Here is a 25,467-nt window from a genome sequence, read left to right as displayed (position 1 = left end):
TAAAATAAAATAAAAGACACCTAGAAAATACTTTCAAATAAAAAGAAGTAGGTTTGCATTCAGTCTACTGGTTATTTTCTACCAGCCAGAAGTATCTTTGTCCACAGTTGACTATGGACCCCAGCACCCACCTCTAGTCAACAGTAAACTGTAGAGGAACTTGAGTGACCCAGCCTGGGAGTGATGTCATCACTCTGGGGTTCTGAATCCCCAGGCCACCTTGACAAGCCAGCCGGGAGTTACTGACTAACTCCTACCACAGGAGGCCCCCCAGGGTTGTGTGTTACAGAAGATGGCTCAACAACTTCTCTATGAAGAGAAATGCTGGTAGCTGCTTTCACCAATGTTACTACTACTCCGGAGCCCTGGTGTGGTGCTGTAAGACTGAACTGTGAGCCGCAACCCACCAGCTGCTCCTCAGAAACCCTACATAGGTTGCTATGGGTTGGAATTGACATACTCCAAGGAGCCCTGGGAACACAATGCTTAAGCATTTGGCTGCTAACCAAACTGTTGGCAGTTCAAACCCACCCATTGCTTCTACAAGAGAAAGATCTGGAAATCTGTTTCTGTGAAGATTACAGCCAAGGAAATCTTATGGGACAGTTAGCCTTTGTCACATGGGGTTGCTGGAATCGACTCGATGGCACCCAACAACATTATTACAGCAGCCTGGACCCTCCTTTGTGCTTGTCTGTGTTTAAATGTTTCTATAGATCTGAAATACGGGTCCCTGGTGGTGCTGTGGGTTAAGCATAAGGCTGCAAATCACAAGGTCAACAGTTCAAACCCACCAACCACTCTGAGGGAGAAAGTTGAGACAGTCTGCTCTCGTAGATTTACAATGATCAAAACCCTAGAGAGCAATTCTAAGTAGTATAGGGTCTCTATGAGCCAGAATTGACTCAATGGCAGCGGGGTTTTTGTGGCACTGTGGGATAATGCACTGGACCACAAGGGCGTTTGATATTCAAGGTCAGTGGTTCAAGTTCACCAGCTGCTCCTGAGAAACCCTATACAAGATCGCTTTGAGTTGGAATCAACTGGAAAGTATTTAACAGCAACAACATATATCTGGTGTGGTGCTGTAGGATCAGCACGGGACTGCTATCCACAAGGTCGGCAGTTCAAACCCACCAGCTGCTCCTTGGAAACCCTATACAGGGTCGCTATGAGTCAGAATTGACTCAACGGCAATAAGCAATAACAATATACGTGCAGGAGTCCTGGCCTGGTGCTGTAGTATAAACAATGAACCACAAGGTTGGTTTGAATTGCACAGTCAGTGATTCACACTCACCAGCCGCTCCTCAGAAACCCTATACACAAGCCACTATGAGTCGAAACCAACTCGACAGCACTTAATAACAACATATATCTGAAATAACCACCAATCATATTTTATTTTTATATATTACTCCAGTTTATTAAATAAATGAAACAAGGTGTACATCACATAGTCCAACATTGCTTAAATAAAGAACTCTACACATAAAGGCTTATGAAAAATGTATACTCTTTATATAACACAAACTATCTCAAGCATATGAATAAATAGCAGGACAAGAGCCATTTTTTACATCACAGATCAGCAACATTTAGCATCAGTGGTTACATAAACCCACAAGCAATTTACACAAGACCATTTACATCAACTTGAGTATAAAAACTAGAAACCCTTTTGCCATATTTACGCAGTATCCAAAAAGGAGGGCAAGAAGCCTTGTGCTCACAGCCCTGAAAACAAGGGGACCAAGTCCTGTAATTCCGGAAGTCCCCAGAACTGCACGTACTCCTCTGGGAAGAAGATAAACAGAGGCTAGGGTTCTGTTTTATACGGTACTTAGTAAGCCTCAACCAAAGCTGGAGCAATGTTAGATATGAATGTCATAAAACATGCTCAAGTTTTACACTGAGGTTTGCCTTTCATCTCATCTTGGTAGGAGTATGGACAGCATGTGAATAAACTCATATAATGAATATGGCCGGGCAGTTGATCTTTCAATGAAGATGTTTCTACTGTTTTAGAAGTTACATATACACTTTAAAAAAAACCCAACTTTTTCTACATTAAAATATACACAAGAAAGGTTCATGAAAAGCAATGTCGTTTAAATTCCAAGAACTTGAAAATGAAAGCCTGGAGACAGAAAGCCTTGATTCCACGGTCCACATCAATGGAATGCTTTGGTGAGAAAACAAAATTGCGGGTCTCTGAACACGGGCTTAGTGTAAGGACTGAAGGCTGATGAACTCAGCACTGGTGCAGCCCATGGAGAGCAGGCCAGGACACCTGGGCATACCTGCCAACACCCCCAGCCCCTCCAAAATCAATCTTAGTTGCAAAGGAAGCACTGATAAAGGCGGCAAAAGTGAAAATGACTATGGAGAAACCTCCTGGTCCCCCAAGTCTGCCTGCCTCCTGTTCTGCCTCAGTGGAGGGAGGAGCCCCAAAAGGTAGCCCTTTGTCCGGCATGTATTATAGAAGTGGTCTGTCCTGAAGCCCCAGGCAGGACATGTTTAATGTTATTCTCAATGGGTACAGCTGAAGGTACCCAACTAAATCTACTCACTTTCTTGGGGCTGTCTTCTACAAGTACAAAGCCCAGGGGCTCTGAGGCCAAAACTAAAATTCAAATCAGTTGTTACCAAGTCACCTCCAACTCATGGTGACCCTATGTGTCCGAGCAGACGTGCTCCATGGGATTTCAGATGGCAGATTTTTCAGAAGTAAAGGGACCAGATCTTTTTTCCAAGGAGCCTCTAGATGGCCTTGAACCACTAATCTACTGGTTAGCAATGAGTGCATTGCCGTTTAGAAAGAGGGAGAACAATTTATACTCATTGTCTTTAAAAGAAAGAGAATATTAAAGATTTACTGTGAAATGGAGGCACTGCAGAATTTGTTTTTAAAACGTAGTTTCCCTCTAAACTAACTAGGAAGCTCAAGACCGGACATATCTTAACATACTGTGGCATGATCTAAAGGAAAAACTGAAAAGCTGGAAATATCAACTTTCCAATTCACTAGCCACAGGTTGACAGAAAGCATATGGGAATCTTAACGCACACAGGGCTTTTACTGCAACAAGGCTTTTCCCCAAGGGCTTCCCTCCTGAGGGCAGTGAGAACACCACGATGACATGATTCTTCTAAATGCACTTTACAGGGGATTGTAGCTACAGGACCGTGGGAAGTAAACACACTTACTCATCATGTTGGCTGCATCGGCATCGTGAAAGGGGCACAGTGCTACCATTTTCTTAATTTGAGCCTCGGTCAACAGAAACAAGATGGGCTAATAAGCTTTGCTTAGTCACGGAGTAAATTACTATCAGAACCCATGCTGTTGGAGAACACCATGCCACCTTCAAAACCAACAAATGACACAATGAGGTTAGAGATCAATACTTTGTAACAATTCCTCACAAAGGTCAAGTTCACAAAGGCTTAGAATTAGAATCACTTATTATAAGTGAAAGATCCTGTCAAAATAGGAAACTAAAACGCAGTGCAATATTCCAAAGATTGGTTTCCCGTATTGTCTGTACCTACACCTGGTGTTGGGAAGTCCAGGTCTCCACGTGTGCTGTCTCCTCAGCAGACAAGAAGCAAAAGCAAGCCCCCAGAAGTCCAGCAACAGTGACACCTCTTAGAGGCTTCTGGGCTCCAATCCACGCACGGTTCTGATGAACTTCTCCAGAGCAGCCTGAGGGTCTCCACCAAGTGCTGAGATGCATCAGGACCTAATCTCCTGGGAAGAAGCCATCTACAGCTCTTGATTTTCTCGTAAGTTTTCTTGAGCAGAAATATGCAAATGTTATCTTTGATGGAAAGGGCACTTCAATGGTAAGGAATAGTGCTTGAATGCTGTTGTCTATATTATTATACATTTGATGAGGCATATCCAATGCCAACACAGCAATTTGAACTAACCCCATTGCTGTCTGTTGCTCACATCCAGAAATCTGCGAGGATCCAAGCAGTGAAAAGCAGCGTGAAACACAGGAGGCTGTACTGTTTTGGAAATCAGCATTTTCAGAGGGGATCACACACAGACTGTGGCTTGTCACAAGTCCAATTTCTTCAATTGCTCATATGTCACAAAGAACTGTAGTTATTGGTTAAGGCTGATACAGAAAATGCCATCTTAGTAATTCCAACACATAAAAACACTGGGAAGTGTGTTTCACTCTATTGTGCATAATAGGGTCACTATGAGTCAGTACTGAATCAATGGCACCTAACAACAACAACAACAACAAGCACAAAAAAGAGCACATCTACTAGCAAGGAAGTATGGGCAGACCACATGCAGGATCATGGTTACACAGGAGGGGATTCATGCCAAACCACCTTAAGAATCTCCCCATGACCTCTTCCAAGGCCAGCCAGCTTCCAACAGGAAAATCAGAGCTGAGATAGAAGAATCACCTAGGCCCAGCTCTGGGAGTCTCTTCTCAGATGACTAGCTTTTGTGACTTTGCTGGAGCAGGAAGATTTTTGGTATGGGTCGGAACCGACTCGACAGCACTTCACAACAACAACAAGTTTCTAGGAGGGAACAAGCCCTAGAAAAGCTCTCCTCCAGGGTCATCGCCATCCTTGGGAAGGAGGAGCAGAAAAAGAGAACCAAAGGAACGGTGCACACCCACAGTTCTTCCACATCTAGTAACCCGCTGCTCCTTCCTGCCTTTCACAGGAGAATGCAGGAAGCAGTGCGAATCACTCAGATGATTCTGAAGCTCCTTCTAGTTTACTCTTAGGCACTCACTCTCTAAAATAAGCATTTTACAACATGATTGCCAAGCCACATCCTTCTCAAGATTGGCTGGGGATATGTAATCAGTCTTTGTCTCTTTCTGAAATCATAAATACCCCCAAGCTGCTAGAGCAGACTGAGAGTCTTCTTATTGACAGCATTAACCTCTAACAGCACCATCATTAACACTAGTGCCTAGCACTGAGACTCTAGTTCCTAAAAAAGAAACTGAGACGATACTTCTTAGAATCAGAGGAACTCAAAAGAGCCTACTTCTAAATTTTAACTAACAAAATGATAATTTACAGAAACAGTATTCTTTTAACTACATTTTTTATTTTCAGTCCAACTATCACAGAAAAGGAGTCCTGGTGTGGCGCTGTGGGTTAATGCCCCAGACTGCAAAGCCGTTTGAACTGCAAGGTTGGCGGTTCAAGCTCACCAGCTACTCCTTGGAAACCCTATACAGGGTTGTTATGGGTCGGAACTGACTCAGTGGCACTTAACAACAACAACATAACATCACAGAAAGAGGAGCTCTGGTAGCGTAGTGGTTATGAATCGGGCTGCTAACCTGAAGATCAGCCGTTCGAAACTACCAGCTGTTCCGCGGGAGAAAGATGAGGCTTTCTGCTCCCGTAAAGATTTACAGCCTCAAAAACCCTGTGCAGGGTCGCTATGAGTCGGAACCCCAACCACTTCCAAACACCATGACCACCACCACCATCACAGAAAAGGATACGATGATATTCCAAGGACCAAGTCTCAACCAGTTTGGCCAAAACCCTTTATACAGAGCAAAAAACCCTTCATTCTTCCATGTCTGTTAGGAGAAAAAAGTTAACTTTACTGTCCCATTGTGTCAAATGCATTAATAATGAGTGGGTTAAACATAAACCTAACATATGACCCAGCAATCCCAACCCCAGGCATATATAACTGAAAGTGAGAACGCAAATTTGTGCACCAATGTTCACTGTAATACTGTTCACAACAGCCAAAAGGCAAAAAGAACCTAAGTGTCCACCAATGAGTTAATGGATAAACAAAATGTAGTAACTGCACATGACAGGACATTCCTCTAGCATAAAGAGAAATGGAGTTCTGACTCATACTGTTTTACTCAATATACCAACTAAAATCAGTCAGTCGGAAAAGGACGAGTATGCTATGATGCCACTTATTTAGAGGGTACTGAGTTGCTCTTACTGGTGCTGGGACACTGTACAAAGAGGCAGTTGCCTGAATGGGGATGGCTGCACAACACGATGCACTCAACAAATGTCAACGAGTCACGTATGTAAAAGAGTTACGAACCAACATATATTCTGCTCTGTGTACTCTTACCACAATAAAACAAAACAAAAAACAGCTGGACTGATCACCTCTTGAAAATAAAATCCTGTTTGGACAGACTGTCTTAAAAAACGGTGGGCCTTACATGGAAGACTATAGCTCCATGCTAAACAATGCCACGCACAGAAAACATGAACAGTAGTTGAATGAAATTAGGCTGAATTACAACTTCCATGTCATTTAAATTCATAAACATGAGGGAAGTTCAAAAAGTATTACTTTTAGAGTTTTAGGTCATACATGCAAGGGTTTATTCCAAACAAAATGTGCTTAAACATGCAATCAGTGGATGGCTGCCAACAAGTTCTCTCAATAATACACTTATTATTAATCTCATCAGGGTGTTTTCCCATCCCCTACCCTCCAAAAAAAGGATAGTTTTTGTACCATAGAAGAAAAGATTTTGAGGTTAGGTCTAACATGAAAAGTTTTATAAAATTCAAGTGGACATCTTCCTAAATTACTGAAGCTTTGCAACAAGTTTACGAGAAAGTTGTCCCACATAAAACAAGTTTTTAGATGGATCAAGTGTTTTAAGGAAGGTCAGAAAGACTTCAAAGATGACCCAACAGAGAGAAAACCATAAACCATGATGAATGAAGACAACTGTGGCTGAGCTCCAGAAACGGATTGGAGCAATCCACTAGAACACTGAGGATTAACTTAATGTACTTATTTCCTAACAGTGACCCTTATCACTCCATTCCAGGCACCATGCTAACTGCTTTTTAGGCATTCTCTTGCTCTTCACAGTAATCCTATGAGGAAAAGGACCAGAGTCAAACAATTTACAAGGGACAGGTTTTTCTTACTCCAAAATCTGTGTCCTCAAGTAAATCATGAAAACAATCTCTTCAGAGGGTAACATGGAAGTTAATAGGCTACAAAAGGAATTCCCAACCCCACAGACCTATGTTCTCACCTGTAATAAGCAATCCAGGGTGCCTGTGTAGCCAGAGCACCTGCCATCACGGAGGACTCTCTGATTCATCATACGTGTTCTCACAACATCGACAGGGTTCGAGGCCAGGGCTCCAGTCAGACCACAGGTGAAACTTGAACTACGAAGAAGATACCAATGGGCACATAAGCTACAACCACCACTCCCAGAGGCAGGTAAGAAGCTCCTGCAAAACTACTAAAATGACACTTGGCAGGACGAAGTGGGCCAGTTTTGAGGTTCAGACCTAGAGCTGCACAAATGTTTTCCACACCAGCACTGATCACAATGGCAAGAAACTCCAGCCACAACTAAGAATATCTTTGAGGTTCTGAAATGCCACAGAAGTATGGAAACAAGAAGGAATGTCCTCTAAAGAATTTTAGAAGTAGCTTAAAATTCCAACTATTAATATTAAAATTCTAGGCATCAGGAACCTGGGCAGCACAAGCATGGTTGTCATCAGCCGTTAACCTAAAGGTTCAGAGGAAGAAAAGCCTGGCAAACTACTTCTGTAAAGTTTGCTGCCAAAAAATAAATCCTGTAGAGCAGGGTTTTACTCTGCATACACGGGGCCACCAATCATGAGTCGTAACTTTGTGAGGCATGCGAGTGATTCCAGTATTATCCTTAAAGACTTTCTCATTGTTAACGCCCATGACAGGTCTAAACTTTCAGTTTCACCGGACTACCACAGAACACACTGGGTACGAGTGAACCCAGAATGGATTTCTCAGGCTTGCCAATGGCAAGCTGCCTAAGTTGTAACAATCAAAATGATCTCGAGACATTGCCATATGTTTCCAAAAGGGCAAAACTGCCCCCTGCAATAAGTAAATGATAATATATCTATGATGTTGTTTAGTACCGTCAAGTCGGTTCCGACTCAGAGCACCCCTGTATAACGTATTCGAGGAATGGTTGGTGAGTTTGAACTGCTGACCTTGCAATTGAAACCAACTTTGCGGTCCACTGCTAATTCTACAGTGCCACACCAGACTCCTGATATATCCATACAGCATGAGAATTTGTAGCCATTAAAAACAAATGAACAAAACGAAAAAATTACAGTCCTCTTTAAATATTTTTCACTGTGTTTGAAAAAAATGTTTCATTATTCTCTGTCAAATTATTTTTCTAACTTTTGTTTTGTTTTATTTTCAGTTTTAAAAATGGATCATATTGTCACTATGCTGTGTAACCCAGTGATGTTACAACGTCTTAGCAAGACATTCCTAGGGTAAAATAGCACATTTGTTCTCCAGACTGTGGTAGAACCTCTCTGCACAGCACCAGTGTCTACTCTGAGGTACAGTGGGAATGTCACATGAGAACACACCTCCTATCAAAATTGTGCCTGTGAAATTTTAGCCAGGATGAATTTCTCTTGGATTCTATTTGTCCTTCTCTGTCTTCACTTAACTCCATTTTGTAAGTAAGGTGAACAGGTTTTCTGTGGTTTATTTTACCAGTGCTTATATTTTGGCAACAAAAGAGGAAATTTTTTCATTCTCTTAACATACACACAATATGAAATATCACATAAAGAAAACAATTGAGAACACTCAATTTCCTACTTGATGCCTGTTATTTTCTTAGGTAAAATTGCCAGGGGTACTTAGAAGTCCCAAGAAGGAAATAATTCAGTTACCGCTGGTGATCTTAAATTATAGTGTTTTATAAAATGATAACCTCCTGTACCCAGATAGGTCTGGTCAATTTTGTACAATTTGGCATCTGACTTAACAAATTTATTATCTTATTTGACTAAATGGAAAGCAACAAAGAGAAGAGGAAACATGGAAGCAGCTGTTAGTGTGGGAAAGCATATAAAAACTGAGTCCGTCTTTTCACTCTTATATGTTTTCTCTGAAGTTCGCTGACTGCGGGCAAGGATTGTTTGCTTACCATCTGTTTTTATTAATGTCTGCAGTGTTGTCAGTATTTATCAAAGCCAAGTCCAATTAAAAAAAAATATTCTGCCTTTAAAATAAATAAATAATATATGAACAATTCTGTATATACTGACATATACAAATAAGTTCCTGATGTGAGGCTGTAGGATAAGCACTGGACTGCTAACCACAAGGTCAGCAGTTCAAACCCACTAGCTGCTCCTCAGAAACCCTATATAGGGTCTCTATGAGCCAGAACTGACTTGACAGCACTTGAAAACAACATATTAATAACATGAAAAAGTATCTGGACTATATTATTAAATTTTAAAAAGAGAACGCAAAAGCATGATCTTATTTGTGTAATAAAGTACATGTAAAATACATTTATAGACATGTTTGCATATGCATAGATACACAGATAACTGTTGGTGATACCATGGGTCAGGCTGCTAACTGCAAGGTTATTGATTCAATCCCACCACCCACTCCTCGGGAGAAAGATGAGGCTGTTTGCTTCCGTAATGATTCAGTCTCGGAAACTTCATATAGGGTCACTATGAGGCGTAACCTACACGATGGCAGTAGGTTTGGTGTGGTGCTGTGGGATAAAGCACTGGACCACAAAGTTGGTTTCACACACAAGGTTGGCAGTTCAAACTCATTAGCTGTTCCTTGGAAACCCTGTACAGGGTCGCTATGAGTTGGAATCAACTCAACGGCACTTCACAACAACAAAGAATAAAGACTTTTACTTTTTCCTGGTACACTTCTATATTATAATTTTTCAAAGATGAGATTATAATACTTTTATAACAAACTTTCTTTACAATTTCTATAAATTTATTAAGGAGCTCTGGTAGTGTAGTGGTTACGAATCGGGCTGCGAACCACAAGGTCAGCAGTGCAAAATTACCACCTGTTCCATTGGAGAAAGATGAGGCTTTCTGCTCCTGTAAAGATTGACAGCCTTGGAAACCCTGTGCTGGGTCACTATGAGTCGGAAGCGACTCCACAGCACATAACAACAACAACATAAATTTGTTACAAAATTTCTACTTAACCTCATTCAGATATAAAACAGTAATTTTTTTTTTAATGTCATACATACAGGAAGTGGGTGTAGATGGTGTCTCCCATGAGGCCAGAGAGAATCAGATGCTTCTTGGTGATATCATAGACAGGCAGCTCCACACCAACAACGATCGCAGCCCTCTGAGCCGTAAGGGACACACCCTGGGGGAAAGAGGAATAATAAGGAGGATTCACATATGTAGTTATTACTCTCCCTACAACAAGCCTTGCACAATTACAAACTATTCACAATGTTTATGTTTTCTTTTTCTGCTTGTAGAAAAGCAATGTAGAGCATCAGAGTAGAAAAGACCTTTGGACTAGAAGCCAGAATTGCCTGAGTCTAATTCTGGTTCAGGCACCAAACATCTGACCCTAGCCAGGACAAGTCACCTCACAGAGCCTCTGGTTTCCTTTTATAGGATGAAGGGACTGTACTGGGTAACCTTTAGGGTCTATTCTCTAAAGCGATGAGTCACTGGAATACTAGGAACTGGCGGTCCATCCCAGGGCTTGTGTGATAACACAGCTGTCCCTGAAAAGTCATGAAACCAAAGAGATAAAAAATAAAACCCTCCACTCGACCTTCACAGAAGTCCCCATATGTGAATCATTCACAATGTACTTTAGAACCTTTCCTTTTTATAGGCAAGGTAAATGATGGAAGAATGAATCTCCAAGAACAGAAAATATTACTTTCTTTCCTTACTTTTGGATTAAGATAAAATGATAGAAATAGCAAAAATGAATTCACAAACAAGTGAGAAAAGGTTAAGAACCAAGTCCATCAGATTCTTTCTCCTGCTTACCTTCCACAGGCCTCTGGTTCCCTCTTGCTGGTAGATATTCATGAAGTTGCCGATCATTCCTCCCTGAATGATGTTACTCTGTGCTTGCATCCGTATCTACAGATTGTTGTAAAGACCAACATGAGCAGGAAACCACACAATCCCCCTGCCCCAACGTCTCTCCCTGAAAATCATCTGATCTGTCACTTAACAATATTTTAACAGGAAAAACCTGTAACTGAAGTACTCCTATGATATTAGTTATCATGCCCCTGCAGACTAAACACGTCAGGGTTGCTTCTTGGGAACTCCAGAGTCTTCAAAAATCACCTAGTCAAGAGACCACGGAGTCCTGCATATTGCTAGTTCATAAACTAGCAAAAAGAAATCAATTTTCAAAAATTAGCCATCTGAGGAGGAAAGTAAAATGTACGCATCTTCCTATATGATACACTACATTGAGTGAGCAAATGTTGGAATTCTAGAAATGTCTAATTAATTGGTGTACTTGGCAGCATGAGGCATAGGTAAACGAGTTCAAGCCACAACTATTTCCAATTAGCTGAACTAAAAGGCAGGCAGACGAGATGGCCATGAGGTGACCACATGATGCCTGCCACGCTCTGTTTCACTTGAAGTTACTATTGACCTTCACAGGGGCCATGGACCCACATGCCCCAGATTCTCACCTAAAAATAATATTGGATGTGACGCTACATTTTTAAGAATGAAAAGGGATTTCTCACTAAAAAATTAGCATGTTATTTTTGTTTAGGATGTATAGCTATGCTGAGTTGGAATGCACTCAACAACAATGGATTCGTGTGTTTTTTAGTAGACTGAATAGTGTGTCCCCCAAATTCATATTTATCTGGAACCTCTGAATATGACCTTATTTGGAAATAAGGATGTCAAGATGAAATCATCTTGACTTTGTTGTTTTTAATGTCGTCGAGTTGGTTCCTACTCGTAGCAGCCTGTATGGGTTTCTGAGGAGTAACTGGTGGGTTTGAACTGCCTACCTTGTGGTTAGCGGTGCAGTGTTTATCCTACAGCACCACACTAGGCCTGGTCTAAGAATGTGCTGAGAGGAGGATGTAGGCAAAGACTGGAGCAACTTGGCTACAAACCAAGATCACAGGTGAGAGGAATCTCTCTACCATCAAAAGGACAAAGGAGCCAGGAGTGGAATGCATCGTTGGGGTCCTGAGATCCCTTGCACTGAACCTCCTCGACCCAGGGAGAGAAAGCTGTGATACCAAAGGAGTGGTAACAGCAGAACCAAGAACCAGTGCACGAGACAAAGCAGTGCACGAGACAAGGCCTCCCAGCCCAGGGAGCAAGTAAAGCTGAGTGACTTTGGGCAGGAGCCTTGCTGGTAGAGTGGGGTGCCTCCAGGCACCTAAGTGGGGAGCTAGGTTTGCTGAGCCACAGAGCTGGGGCCCAGTGCCTTCAGGCTGAGGCTTGTGGTAGAGTGGTGTGCCCTGGTCGCATTTATCAGCAGTTCACCAAAACAACTGTGCCCTGAACATTTTCTGATCCTGTTTTGTAACCTTTTATTAAAAATGGTTTTTGTAATCTTTTATAGAAGTTTATTTTGTAATCTTTTATAAAAAAGTTTAACTTCCCTAATAAACCCCATAACTGTGAGTACTGTCTCTAGGAGATCACTGCAATGAATTATGGAGCCCAGAAGAGACACAGAAAGTGCTATTGTTGGAGGGATGCTTGAGGCTTCCTATTTTTGCAACAGGCACACACCCAAAGCTGGGAGAGAGGCATGGAATGGTTTCCCCTGAGAGCCTCAGGACCCAGCTACCAGCTGTGAGGGAATAAATTTCTGTTGTTTTAAGATCCCACTTCTGTGGTAACTTCTCATAGAAGTCCTACAAAACTAAAACAAGGAACAAATATATTACCTCTAACTTTTAAATCAAGCAAACAAAAAAGCCATTGCCAGAGGTGATTCCAGCTCACAGCGACCCCACGTACTATAGAGTTGAACTGATTGATCCATAAGTTTTTCTTGGTTATAATCTTTCCTAAAGATTTACCAGGCTTTTCTTCCTCAGTGCCACTGGGTGGGTTCAAACCACCAAGCTTTAGGTTGTTTTGTTGTTGTTAAGTGCCAACTCATAGCGACCGTGTATAGGGTTTTTGAGGCATGGCTAGTAGATCTGAACACTAAACTTGTAATTAGCAGCCCAGTGCTTATCCTCCAGTGCCATACCAGGACTCCTTTAGGTTAATTATTATTGTTAAGTACTGTCGAGTCCGTTCCAATTCATAGCGACCCTGTTATGTTTCTGAGGAGTGGTTGGTGGTTGGCAGTTCCAAGTGACCTTACGGTCCAGTGCTTATCCTACAGTGCCAGACCCGGTTAATAGTCAGGTGTGAACCTTTTGCACCACCCAGTGACCTCTTCAACTTTGTAAAGGGCACCGCTGTTGCCTTGTTGTTGTTGTTAAGTGCTGTTGAGTCAGTTCCGACCCATAGCGACCCTGTATAGGGTTTTCCGAGGAGCAGCTACTGGAAAATACACCACGATGCAGGAGCTATGTGAAGATCTGAACAGGAGAAAGGGCATTTTCCTCCATCTCTCACCCGCCCGGTCCATGGGAGAATTCAGGCAAAGGTACCTGTAGGTGTTCTTCATGACACACGCTACCCCTTCGCTGCGGTGCAGACTACCTAACAAGCTGCAGAACATCCCAGGCCTCTCAGAGCCTCCTACCAGACTGTGCTCGCTAAAAGTACTTTGTGTTCCAAGCACTCAGTACACCAAATGGGAGCACAGCGGCTCTCTGTAGGATAAGCACTGGACTGCGAACTACAAGGTCAGCAGTTAGAGCCCGCCAGCTGCTCCGTGGGAGAAAGACGAGTCTGCTCCCACTAAACCTTATACAGGGTCTCTATGAGTCGGAGCAGACACAACAGTACACCAAATGGTACAAGGTTAAATAATGGGGAATAAGGTGAATGACATTAAAAAGAGAAATATCCTGAGAGAGTTAAAAAGTAACTCATGTCTTACTTTTATTTTATGTAATGAGTTAAGTGGTTGTTATTGCTGTTGTTAAGTGCTTTCGAGGAGCAACTGGTGAGTTTGAATTGCTGACCTTGTGGTTCAAACCAACTTCACGGTCCAGTGCTTTACGCCACAGTGCCACACCAGGACTCCCCTGCCTTATTCCAAAGAAGATTAAGGAGTCTGTATCCCACTTCTGTGGTGCTGTGGGTTAGACATTGATCTGCTAACCACAAACAAGGTCAGTGGTTCAAACCCACCAGTCACTCTGCAGGAAAATGATGGGGCTGTCTGCTCCCATAAAGAATTAATCTCAGTTCATACAGTTTGCAGAGCAGTGAGTTATTTAACAGGGCTGTTCTAGCCCTAGTCTTTGTAATTCCCACCCCAGTGACTCTTTTCCCTGATGAGCCTGGATAAGAGCAGGTGGCGAAGATGGAGGCAGGATGATAGGATTCAGTTATAACTATTAACAGGCAGGATTGTGATTGTAAAATCCTGGAACTCTAATGCGGGTATAAAATAAGTCATCTCAGAGCAGGAGGGGTAACTCAGTATCAACAAGGAAGAGAAGCTAGGGTGAAGTGCGTCCTTTGGACCCTGATCTCTGCGCGTTGAAGCCCCTTGATACAATGCGGTGACACCAGAGAATGGGCAGAGAAACAGCAGCAGCAGAACCAAGAGGCAGAGCACATGACAAGGCAAGGAGATTCCCAGCCCATGGAGCCCGGAGAGCTGAGTGACTTTGGGCAGGAGGGAGGCTTGCTGCAGAGTAGGGTGTCTCCACACACTTCATTGGGGGAGCTAGAGAGCCGAGTACCTTCAGCCTGAGGCTTAGGGTGGAGTGGTGTGCCCTGTGGGCATTTATCAGCAGCCCTAACTGAGCTTTGTAGTACCCTTGTTGGAGCAGGGCAAAGGTCAAGCCGAGGGGCTGAGGGCCAGAGAGAGGCCAGCCTGTGGTCACGGCAAAGAAACTGCCATGACTGGAAGAAGTGTGCCCTGAACATTTCTGACCCTAACCGTAACCTGTTAACTTCCCTAATGAACCCCGTACCTGTGAGTGGGGTGTGGCCAATGGATGACTGAACCCAGGTGAGAAAGACCGAGAGCTGTGGGAAGGAATGTGGGGCCGTGTTTCTTTGCGAGATGGCTAGGAGTCAGAACCAACTTGATGGCAGAGGGCTTGGGGTATCCCTAGTATTCTCAATAAGGTCAGCTAATCGCTTCCATCTGATCATAGCAGCCCATTTGTTTCTTAATGCAACAAGTAATCAAGAGATTTTCAATGAAAAAAGAAACCCAAATGTGCATAAGTCTAAACTATTTTTTCTTTGCTAAATTACCAGAAACCTGAGCTCTTCTTCTGAGCTCATGTGTCAGTGGGAAATCGATCTAGTGGATATTTAAAACGTAGGGGCTTCAAAGCATGGAAGCTATAAACCAATCACATACACTTGAACCTGAACCAAACCCGCTGCTATCAGACTGCAACTGAGGGGGACCCCATGTGTTAATGAGCAGAACGGCTACGTGGGAGTTTCTTGGCTGTAAGTGAGAAAGAAGAACATTGCTAGGCCTTTCTCAGAAAATAAGGAATATGACTTTAAGAGCTTGCTTGATAGCACTGCTTACTTTCAAAACATCAGTTGGATTGGCAATGGCTGAGGAGATGACTCCAGAGAGAATTCCACAGATGACATTGATGAGGAGGGTTTCATCTGTAAACAAAGACTAACATTATCAGCTCTCTGCTATGTACACAAATCTTCTTGTAGGTCTTCTTTCAAACACATTTATATACCACTAGCTCAGTTTAAGGTAATGAAAAAATGGATATTTTACGAGTGGAGTAATTTTTTTTAAAGGATGAGGAACTTTGCTGATTTAAAGAGATGTTACTCTGCAAAATTTCTTGATATAAACACAATGTGAATCAAAGTGAATAACCATCTACGCTTTTACTTTTTATTGTGATAACAATTCACTTTTATATGTAAATTCAGACCATCCTAACCAAAATGAGGCATATTAAGAACAAAAAAAGATAAACTTCTATGAAATGACTGGGAGATATATCTTAATGTATTAAAAAATAAAACAAACACTATTGGGATTCTTAGCTCCTGTTCACCCCTCTTACTGGTGTCTATGGATCAGAACAAAGTCACAGAACCAACTGGCAGTAGAGTATTAGAGAGCCGAGTTTTTAATTCTAAGAAATTATCCACTGCTTTCCTGGAAAATAATTCATGTGACTTTAAAACCTAAAGTCACAGAACTGTAATGATATATCCTCCAGTTATTTGGACAATGAGGCCAACTAATAGGACAGTTCCTTACAGTCATGACTTGACTAGGTCCCCGAAATTCAGTGGATAAGTGACTCGCTTTAAGCACTGTTCATTTCAAACTAGACACCACGAGTTCTCCTCAAACAGTAGTGTCCTCACAAAGTAGGAGAAAATCTGGTCCCAAACTACTTGAGTAGGAATTCTCAACTCACCTTCTGGCCGTTCAACAAATAATCGCTTCAAGCTCTGGTAAGTGCCTATCTTGATGGTGCCATACGAAGCCTGGCGCAACATTGCAGGTGCGATTCTGTCAGAACAATGGACAAAGGGACAAACTCGCTTAGAATCCTCTGGGAGACCCAGCCACAGAGATACACTCACGCTCTGCCCTCCTCAATCAAATGATGCTAAAATTATGCCATGGTGTCGCTTCCTGACTCAGACTCCCTGTCTGTGGTTTCTGAGAAGTAGCTGGTGCGTGTGAACCACCAACTTTGCTCTTAAATTCAAAATCCAACAAAAATACAGGAGGGGCCAGTTACTTGTACACAAATGATTAGTTGATTAAGTTACAAAATAGTCCTTATTTATCCTCAATGAAAATGTAAATGAACCTGGAGTCTGATATGACTATTCAGAAGGGTTTCCTTCTCTGAAGACACCAGCACTTACACACTTAGGCCCACAGCAAGCATCCCGAACTCTTTCACTGCAGCTCTGGAACTCACTCATCTCCTGCCCCTTGGGGACCCAGTCCAGGGCACTCCTCTCCAGTTACTGCCCACTGCAATGCTGAACCAAGTTCAAGATCCAACACAAGAAACACAGGCCTCCACATAAGGCCCAATCCAGTGATCCCAGCCACCCCAAAACCAGCCAGTGTCATTCACATTCACACTCCCTGAGTCTTTTAGTGTTCCCCACCTCTTCCTTTTCAACTGCAAAAGCTGGTCTTCCTTCACCTACTCCATGGGACTCTCCTTTTCAATCGGTGTCTCTGTATTAATACCTCCTGTCCCCCTCACAGCCGTCCCCTCCCTAATCTGCTGCAGTGTCCCTGGTGTTTTGTGCCGCTTTGTGCTGTCGAGTCCTATATAGGACGGAGGAGAGCTGCCTTCGAGGGTTACCTAAGTTGTAATCTTGGTGGAAGCCGACTGCCACCCCTTTCTTTCATGAATGGTTGGTGGGTTCAAAAGGCAACCAAGTGCTTAACCACTGTGCCACCAGGGTTCCTCACCATAACATCCCCTCATTCGTTTACTCTGCAGCAGCTCTGGTGTTCCTCTCTGACTCCACAGGCTCCCTGATAAGCCCAGTGATGCCTAGGGCTTCCACTGCTGTACAGATGGATGACTCCTACATTGAAGTAATCCTGAGCTAAAGACACATTCCCAAATGTTTCCAGATTTCACCACTGAAATGTCCTCCATACTTCCCTCCTGTTTCCTAGGCCAGAGAATGGTACATCCATCTACACAATGACCAAACCCAGGCACTTCAACATTAGCCTTGTGTACTCCTTTCCCACTTCATCTTCACCTACCAGGTTACTTAACACTGTCCGTCCGCCTCTGGAAACAGCCTTCTACCTTGTCTCCTTCCTCTCCATCCCCAAGACCAAGAGCTCACTCCAGACCTTCACTCTCCTGTCCTCCGTGTATTCGATCTTTAAGTCTTTCTCCTCATGGCCGGCAGTCATCTCTTTACAAGAGAAGCCTCAACATGCTGGTCCCCTACTTAAAACCCTCCAGTGGCTTCTGTCCATCCTAAGTCTGTGCACACGCACATCCAGCACACACCAAAGCCAGTTGCCAATATACTGACTCCAACTCTTGGAGACATCATTTATGTCAAAATAAACTCTGCTCTCCAGGGTGCTCAATGACTGTTTTTCCATAAGGTTTTTCTTCCAAGAAGCCTCTGGGTAGACTCGAACCTCCAATCTTTGGGCTAGCAGCCAGCTCATTAATGGTTTGCACCACTCAGAGGCTCCTACTGTAAGCACAGCAAATGTCAATGCTATAGGTGACCTGCAGATGCCACCAGTGAGTGAAAGATACACTCTGTGAGGGGCAGAGGTCTGGGTAAGCCAGAGAAAGTATCTTGGACTCCAGTTTCTGTTGTGAGAAGCAAATGCAGCCGTGGACTCAGTACTGGATTTTCCTGAGATGCTGAAACCATGGATTTTGATGTGCAACCTCTCATTTTAAAATAATGGAACAACTGAGAAGCCACTAACAAATTTTTAGTGGCTAGGGAGGGGCTACGGGTCACTAGTTTGTAACCTATGATGTGCTGGTGTGGAGCTGTGGGATAAAGCACTGGACCACAAGGTCAGTTTGAACCACAAGGTCGGCGAGTCAAACTCACCAGCTGCTCCTTGGAAACCCTATACAGGGTTGTGTTGAGTTGGAAGCGACTTGAAGGCACTTAACAACAACAACAGCAATAATAGCATGGCACAGACTGTCTACGTCCCAGCCACTCACCACTACTCCAGCTCCAGCTCCAGGTCATCACCAACAGCACCCTCCTCACTATGTCCTGCGCTGTTGTCAAGCCTGCAGACATGACTGGCTCAGTATGAATTACAGGTTCCCTCTAATTTTATGCGGAAGCCCTGGGCACATAGTTGGGCTGCTAACCAAAAGGCCAGTAGTTCAAACCCTCCAGCAACTACTATACAGGAGAAAGATGAGGCTCTGCTCTCATAAGGATTTATGGTCTCTGACACCCTAAAGAGCAAGTCTCCTGTGTCCGATGGGTCGCTATGTGTTGGAATGAACTTGATGCAGTAGGTTTGGTTTTTTGGTTGGCACTGAATTTTACTTGGCTAACTCTTTTGATCCTTCAGGATCAGAAACAATGCCTCCTGGAGAGAACAGTTTTCCTGAAAGCCTCCTACCCCACCCCCTGTCCCCCAAGTCTGCGATTACTGTCCTGCCTCACCAGACTCTAGTGCTCCTTTGACACCACTGCAATCCCTGTTTGCACATCTGCAGGGATGTGGAAACCACAGTTCCTTAAGGACCGAGTACTGCTGAGTGCCCATCTGTCCCTCTGCCCAGCCCTGTGCCTCGAGAGGCCAACAGCTATGGGCTACATTGACACATGACATCAGATTCCTAGGCCAGCTGACATCCAGACGGGGTCCACAGTAGCAGACAGGGAGGAGGAGAGAGGAGGAAGGATTGCTCTCCCCAGCTCACTTCTCCTTGGCACTACAACGCCTTCTCCACAACTAGTGTTTGTGCTAGGAGGCACCCACCTCAATGGGCTCAGGCAACATAATTTCCTGCCCTTGCCCCTTCTTTAGTCCTAGGGTTGGCAGTAATTTCTCATTTTGCTAGATGTCTTAGCATCCTTCATTTGTCCCCTTAGACATCTGAGGATCTCTGCTTTCTGCAGGGCCTCCGATGTGGGTAGAGCCTGCCTTATTTTCCTATTTGATGGTGCCCACAGCACACCGTTCTTCAATACTGAAAGGAAGAAAAGGAGCTCACTGTCACCCTTACCTACAGAGGACACCGTCATTGGGGCAAAACCTGTGGGCCATCTAAGAGGAAGGGCTGTTTTCAGAGAGAAAAACTGAAGTACAGGATGTTTAAAAACCAATGTAATTTTTGTATTATGGATCTGCACTTGAATATAATAAAAGCATTTGTTGTTAAGTACCGTGGAGTTGGTTTTGACTCATAGACTCTGCACAGGGTTTTTGAGGCTGTAAATCTTTACGGGAGCAGAACACCTCATCATTCTCCTGTGGAACCGCTGGTAGTTTTGAACTGTTGACCTTGAGGTTACCAGCCCAATTTGTAACCACTATGCTACCAAAACTCCTAAAGCATAGTTGCACCAAAAACTTGGCTGCATAAAATACAAATTTAGAAAAAACAAAGCTGAAATTAAAAGTGGAAAATCTACAATGCTAATTGCATTTTTCAAACACATCTCACATGTTTACTTTTTCTCCATGAAGTTTTAGTCCTAAAGCTGTTCATTTGAAAGGATCAACACTGAACTACTTACCCTGAATACAGTGCCTTTACCCCTTCTTCTCTGCCTATCCTCACTAAGGCATGCAACATCCCCCGGTACCGAATTTCCTTGAAGTTCGCATCATTTGTCTGGCCTTGAATCTGGAGACGTGTCTTGGTTAAATCAATTGGAAATGTACCTTAAAATTGTAAAGAAAGAAAACTTTCATTCAATAAAGTTCCACAAAATATAGGATATGTAGTGGTGCATTTTTTTTTAACTGAGGAAACTTTCAGACTATAATATGAGAGGGTTTCAAAAACATCATTGAAAAATACCATGATCTTTTCATTTTCCACGAACTCTTTGAAGCCCCTCTTATATACCAAGTAACAAAATTAAGAAATGGTAGGCACTTTTTCTTTTTAAAAACCAAGATGTTAAAAAAATAATTCCACAAATATGCACGCATGCATATTTCTCTAGATTTTTAAATAGAAATATACACGTAGTCTTATTCCTCCCAGGATCTGAGAAGCCTGTATTGCTGTCAAAAATACCAACAGATGGAATGATTTATACAAACAGAAAAGTCCATTCAAAAACAAGCCACCATTCTTTACATAGTGTTATTTTTGTTGTTAAGTGCCATTGAGTCGATTCCGACTCATAGTGAACCTGTATAGAGTTTCTGAGGAGTAGCCTTGGGGTTCAAAGTGACCTTGCAGTTCAGCGCATTATTCCACAGCACCACACCAGGACTCCTCTGTACATATATGATGGCTAAAACTGGGTTCCATATGAACAAAGGAAAGTAACATTTCATTTTCTAAATGATTCCCATGTTTCTCATTTAAGAAGTACTGATCTTACAGTCTAAAATTAAATTTGATGCTGTAGCTAAAAATCCTTAACATAGTATGTAACAGATACAAAACGAAAAAAACAACAACCAACCAATCAACCCCTGCCATGCAAACAATTCCAACTCTTCGTGAGCCTTGTGTTACACAGTGCAACTACAGAGGGTTTTCTTGGCTGTAATCTTACTTACTGGACAGAGATCATCAGGGCTTTCTTCTGTGGTACTATGGGACACATTCTAACCATATTAAACTTCAGGTTAGTAGTCAACTGCAAACCATTTGCACCACCTAGGAACCTTACAGGTAGTCTATCCAAATATACAATCAAGTCCATACTCAGAAAGTGAAGTGGATTCCTTGTGGTAGTGGGACAGCCAGCAGCATGGAGAAGCTAAGCCCGAGTGTGTCCCATCACCTCTTTGCAAGTTCTCATTGGCTCCTCAGGGGCAGTTGTTCCAGCCTGTCCTTAGCGCCTGGCTCTCAGCAATTGCTCAGTCAAAATGTGTCGAGTTAGTGCATGGAGCGAGGATTAAACAAAGTGACAACAAGGCTCTGGTGTAGAAACCACCTGAGGAAGTCACAAGGAGACTATCGACAATGAGCACTGGCAGAAATAACAACTCTGACTTATGGGAGACCGGGAGCATCTCAAACCTCTTTACGGTCAAACGTGATCATGGTGGCAAGGTGGGCAAAAAGACAAGGACACAGGGGCTGATGTAAGCCAAAAAGGAGTCATAAAACATCTGTCTGGTCAATAGGTTCAACTTTCTGCCCACTAACCTTTGAATCCTAAACTGCTGATAAGTAGCCCAAAATGACAATTTTCTCTCAAAGTAAGGAAAAACTGTGGAACTCTGAGCCTGTTTCATAAGCACACATTCTGTGCTTGTACTACAAACAGAGCAGACCCCAAATTGTGACCTGAAATTTTAAACACGGTTCCATGTAGAGTGAGCCCATTGGGAATGCTGCTTACCACATTCGGCTGTGATGGAGGCCAGCCCACCGTACACAAATGGCTTCCAGTTGAGGGCCGACATTCTCACTTTTCTCCTCTGGATTATGGACACATAGCCTCCCACAGGTATTTTCCTGAACACAAAAGCAAGATGGTTCAAACTTGTAAATTCTCACACTGGTAGGTTCTCTAAACTCTTTCATTGAACCCCCCTGCACAATCCGCCCTCTATCCCCTACAACACCCCCCTTCACCCCTGCCACAATGCCACATCCACCCCCTTCAACAATGCTCCCTCTTGTCCTGCAGCAAGAAACCCCTCCACCTTCTCCAGTGCCCTGTTACCCCTACAACAACCTTCCTATCTCCTGTTACAGCGCCCTTCCACCCCTACAATAACTCCCTTCCAACCCCTGCAGCAATCTCCAAGCAGGACCTTGTCTTTTTAAGACAAGGCACCCCTATGACTGAAATCCCAAATCAGCAATCACTAATGTCACAAGAAAAAATCCTTGTATGGTGATAAAGTGTAGGGGCTGGTGTGCCAACTACACAGAGGAAGAAGGAAGCACTGTATTTCTCTTTATCCACACACACACATACGTTGTTGTTAAGTGCTGTTTGAGTTGGTTCCGACTCACACTGACCCTGCATAGATAGGGTTTCTATGGAGCAGCTGGTAGATTGAACCACCAACTTTGCAGTTAGCAGTCTAGTGCTTGTCCGACAGTGCCACACCAGGACTCCACACACACATATATCCCCTGCTTATCAGTTGTCCTCATTTTCATTCAGACCTTAAGAAGCAGTCCCTATGCCTCCACCCTGAAATGTGTGTAAGTATTCAGTGGGACATGAAGTGGAGACTATTTTCTCTGTCCTTCCTCACTCAGTAAATTTTTACTGTTCTTTGTCACTGTTTGAGAGAGTCCCTACAGGAGGGCTGCAGAGGCTTCTGTCTTGCTATGATGATGTCTGTACAGGTTTCAGTGAAGCTTCCAGACTCACAGATTTGGAAGAAAGGGCTCATGAGCCAAACATCAGCTAATGAAAACACTATGGGTCAGATCCACAATCAATCTTGAGGGTGGGGCAGGACCAGGCAGTGTTTTATTCCAGTGTGCCAACTCAGTGGTAGTTAACAACAACAGGGGACATCACATCCCCCCAATGCATTCCCAGTGTGGTCATGTCGATTCTGACTCACAGTGACCCTAAAGGACAGAATTGCTCCATAAGGCTTCCAAGGCTGTATGTCTTTACAGCAACAGACTGCCACAACGGTCTCCAGTGGAACGGCTGGTGGGCTTGAACCGCGCCAACCTTGTGGTTAGCAGCATAACACCCAGCCCACAGCATGCTGGGGATCCTTCAGGTGCACTAGAGTGGAAAACTGTTGCAGACCAGTGTTATGGATCTAATTGTGTTGCCCAAAAAGGTGCAGTGAAGTCTAACCTCTGGTACCTGTGAGGGTGTGCCCTAACCCAAACCAAGAAATCAGAGAGGAGAAGCACAGCCATGCAAAGATGCATCTACAAGCCAAGGCCTAGGGGGGGCTTCCTGCCACTGGGAGAGTCTCCTGGAGACTCTGCAGGAGCATGTTAATTCACCGATGTGCCAATTTGGACATTCAGCCTCCGGAACTATGAGACAGTACATTTCTGTTCTTATAAGCACCTAGTTTATGATATTTTACTATAAAAGCCCTAAAGAAAATGTATATACCATGTCATATGGAACCCCAAAATAAGTCATAAAACTTCTGTTTTGGTCACCAGGCTCAATTTTCTCCCCACTAATCACCACAGTGATTGAAGGTGAACAGATTTGGCGCTCCTATTACTCCACTAATGCTGGGAGGTGGGGGCAGAATCTGGGGTCAGAGTTCCACAACTTCCGCCCAGGGGGAGTTTCTACTAAACCTGGAATCTTCTTGTTTTCTGCAGTAGCAACAGCAGAACAGTCAACACAACCAATCAGGAGTACAGCTCATATCACTGCGCTAAATAAAGCATCTATTGTAGGAATTAACATATTTTAAAACCAAAGACACTCAAAAATTAAATGTTGGCTATCACAAAATGAGGGTTTGTGCGGGGGGGCTACAAGGTATGAAGTGGCTGACTTACAAGCTTTCATGAGTGTGTTTAGTTGCAGAATGGAATGAGATGGGAGAAAAAGAAAGCAAAAAGGATAAGAAAACAGTATCCTTCAATATGCTGTCTACAAGAGACATCAAAAAGATGGAGAGAGTCTAAATACCCATCAACAGAAGAATAGCTAAAGAAACTTTGGTATACACACACAATGGAATACTACAAAATGCTGAAGAATAATGATGAATTTGTGAAACACCTCACAACATAGAACCTGGAGGCCATTATGCTGGGTGAAATTTGCCAATCACTAAAGGGCAAATAGTGTATGAGACCAGTGATGTAAAAAGTTAAGAAAAAGGTTCTCTTGATTAAAGAAACACTCTATGATGGTTGGGGGGTATTCATGGACCAGAAGGTAGGTTTACATGGGTGACAGGGCAGGCAATATACAACAAGAGGGAAGTTAGCAGAGGACTGTAATAGCTAAAGTGAATAGGGGTAAATGCTGTTAACTGATAGTACATGGAAGGGATTATAATCCATGTAATGAAATAAGGTATATGATTTGTTGAATGTAAACCTTCACTCAATTCACAATAACAAGCTAAAAAAAAAAAGGGGGCAGTAAATGTTCCCTTTCAGGCCCTCACAGGACCTCCATGGGCACTCAACCTGTTGTTGCCCAGTCCATTCCGATTCACCATAACCCTGCAGGACAGAGAACTGTCCCATAAGGTCCAAGCTGTCACCTTTACGGAAGCAGACTGCCACATGTTTCTTTCATAGAACGCTGGCCGTTCAAACTGCCAGCCAACCTGTCAGCTAGCAGCTAAGTGCTTAAACACTGTGCTGCCAGGGCTCCTTTTTTTTTTTTTTCTCTCAATGTTTTATTGTGTATTGTGTGACAGTCTACATGGGGGAACATTAGTTTTACATTCCTTCCATCATACATCATCTCACTGCCATAGTTACCATCCCGGCCATGCATCATCACTCAACCAAAGGGTATACCCTGCAATCCCGCCCGCCCTCCCCTCACGGTCCTCAGCACACGGCCCCTCTCCCACTCTGGATCCCTAGTCCCCAGCCACTCCATCTCTTCACATCATCCTCTCAGTCTCAGGCCTCACTGCTCCTCTGGGTGGGGTCCCACTCTCCGCTCTTCTCCATTGATGGTCCCAGGGCCCTCAGCTCCTAGAGCCAGGACTCCTTTTACATGCGCACTAGCTGATGTGTAATCGTATTTGATTCGAGTTTATTTGATCTCATGCCCACAGACAAGAAACACATGCAAATCCATTCACTTTAGTATATATAAGCAAGCAAACAAACAAGACCTGTTCTACAGAGTTTGCAAATCTGTACCCACGCAGCCAGCCTCATCTTTCTCCCTCAGGTCAGCTGGTGGGTGTGAATGGTCAACTTTGGG

The 25,467-nt window shown here is 43.4% G+C and overlaps 1 protein-coding gene across 2 annotated transcripts; it reads right to left on the bottom strand.

Annotated features, from left to right (window-relative positions):
- Positions 1 to 4,062: 4,062 nt before the first annotated feature.
- On the bottom strand, positions 4,063 to 25,283 carry SLC25A30 (solute carrier family 25, member 30). 2 transcript variants are annotated; one of them, XM_006837622.1, is made up of 10 exons: positions 25,267 to 25,283; positions 21,958 to 22,022; positions 20,164 to 20,311; positions 16,347 to 16,441; positions 15,476 to 15,561; positions 10,837 to 10,932; positions 10,065 to 10,189; positions 7,041 to 7,179; positions 5,505 to 5,585; positions 4,070 to 4,111 (listed from the first exon to the last, which is right to left on the bottom strand). In XM_006837622.1, the coding sequence occupies exons 2-10, from the start codon at positions 22,019 to 22,021 to the stop codon at positions 4,070 to 4,072; spliced, it is 876 nt and encodes a 291-aa protein (XP_006837686.1). In that variant the 5' UTR covers position 22,022; positions 25,267 to 25,283. The 2 variants fall into 2 exon arrangements, with proteins under 2 accessions (XP_006837685.1, XP_006837686.1); XM_006837621.1 differs by lacking the exon at positions 25,267 to 25,283 and having other exon boundaries at positions 4,063 to 4,111; positions 21,958 to 22,054.
- Between the last annotated feature and the right edge of the window lie 184 nt (positions 25,284 to 25,467).

Source organism: Chrysochloris asiatica, unplaced genomic scaffold (genome assembly GCF_000296735.1).
Source record: "Chrysochloris asiatica unplaced genomic scaffold, ChrAsi1.0 scaffold00022, whole genome shotgun sequence".
NCBI classification, from domain to species: Eukaryota; Metazoa; Chordata; class Mammalia; order Afrosoricida; family Chrysochloridae; genus Chrysochloris; species Chrysochloris asiatica.
The sequence above is the reverse complement of the archived record's forward strand: the minus strand, read 5'-3'. Positions and strand labels throughout refer to the sequence as shown.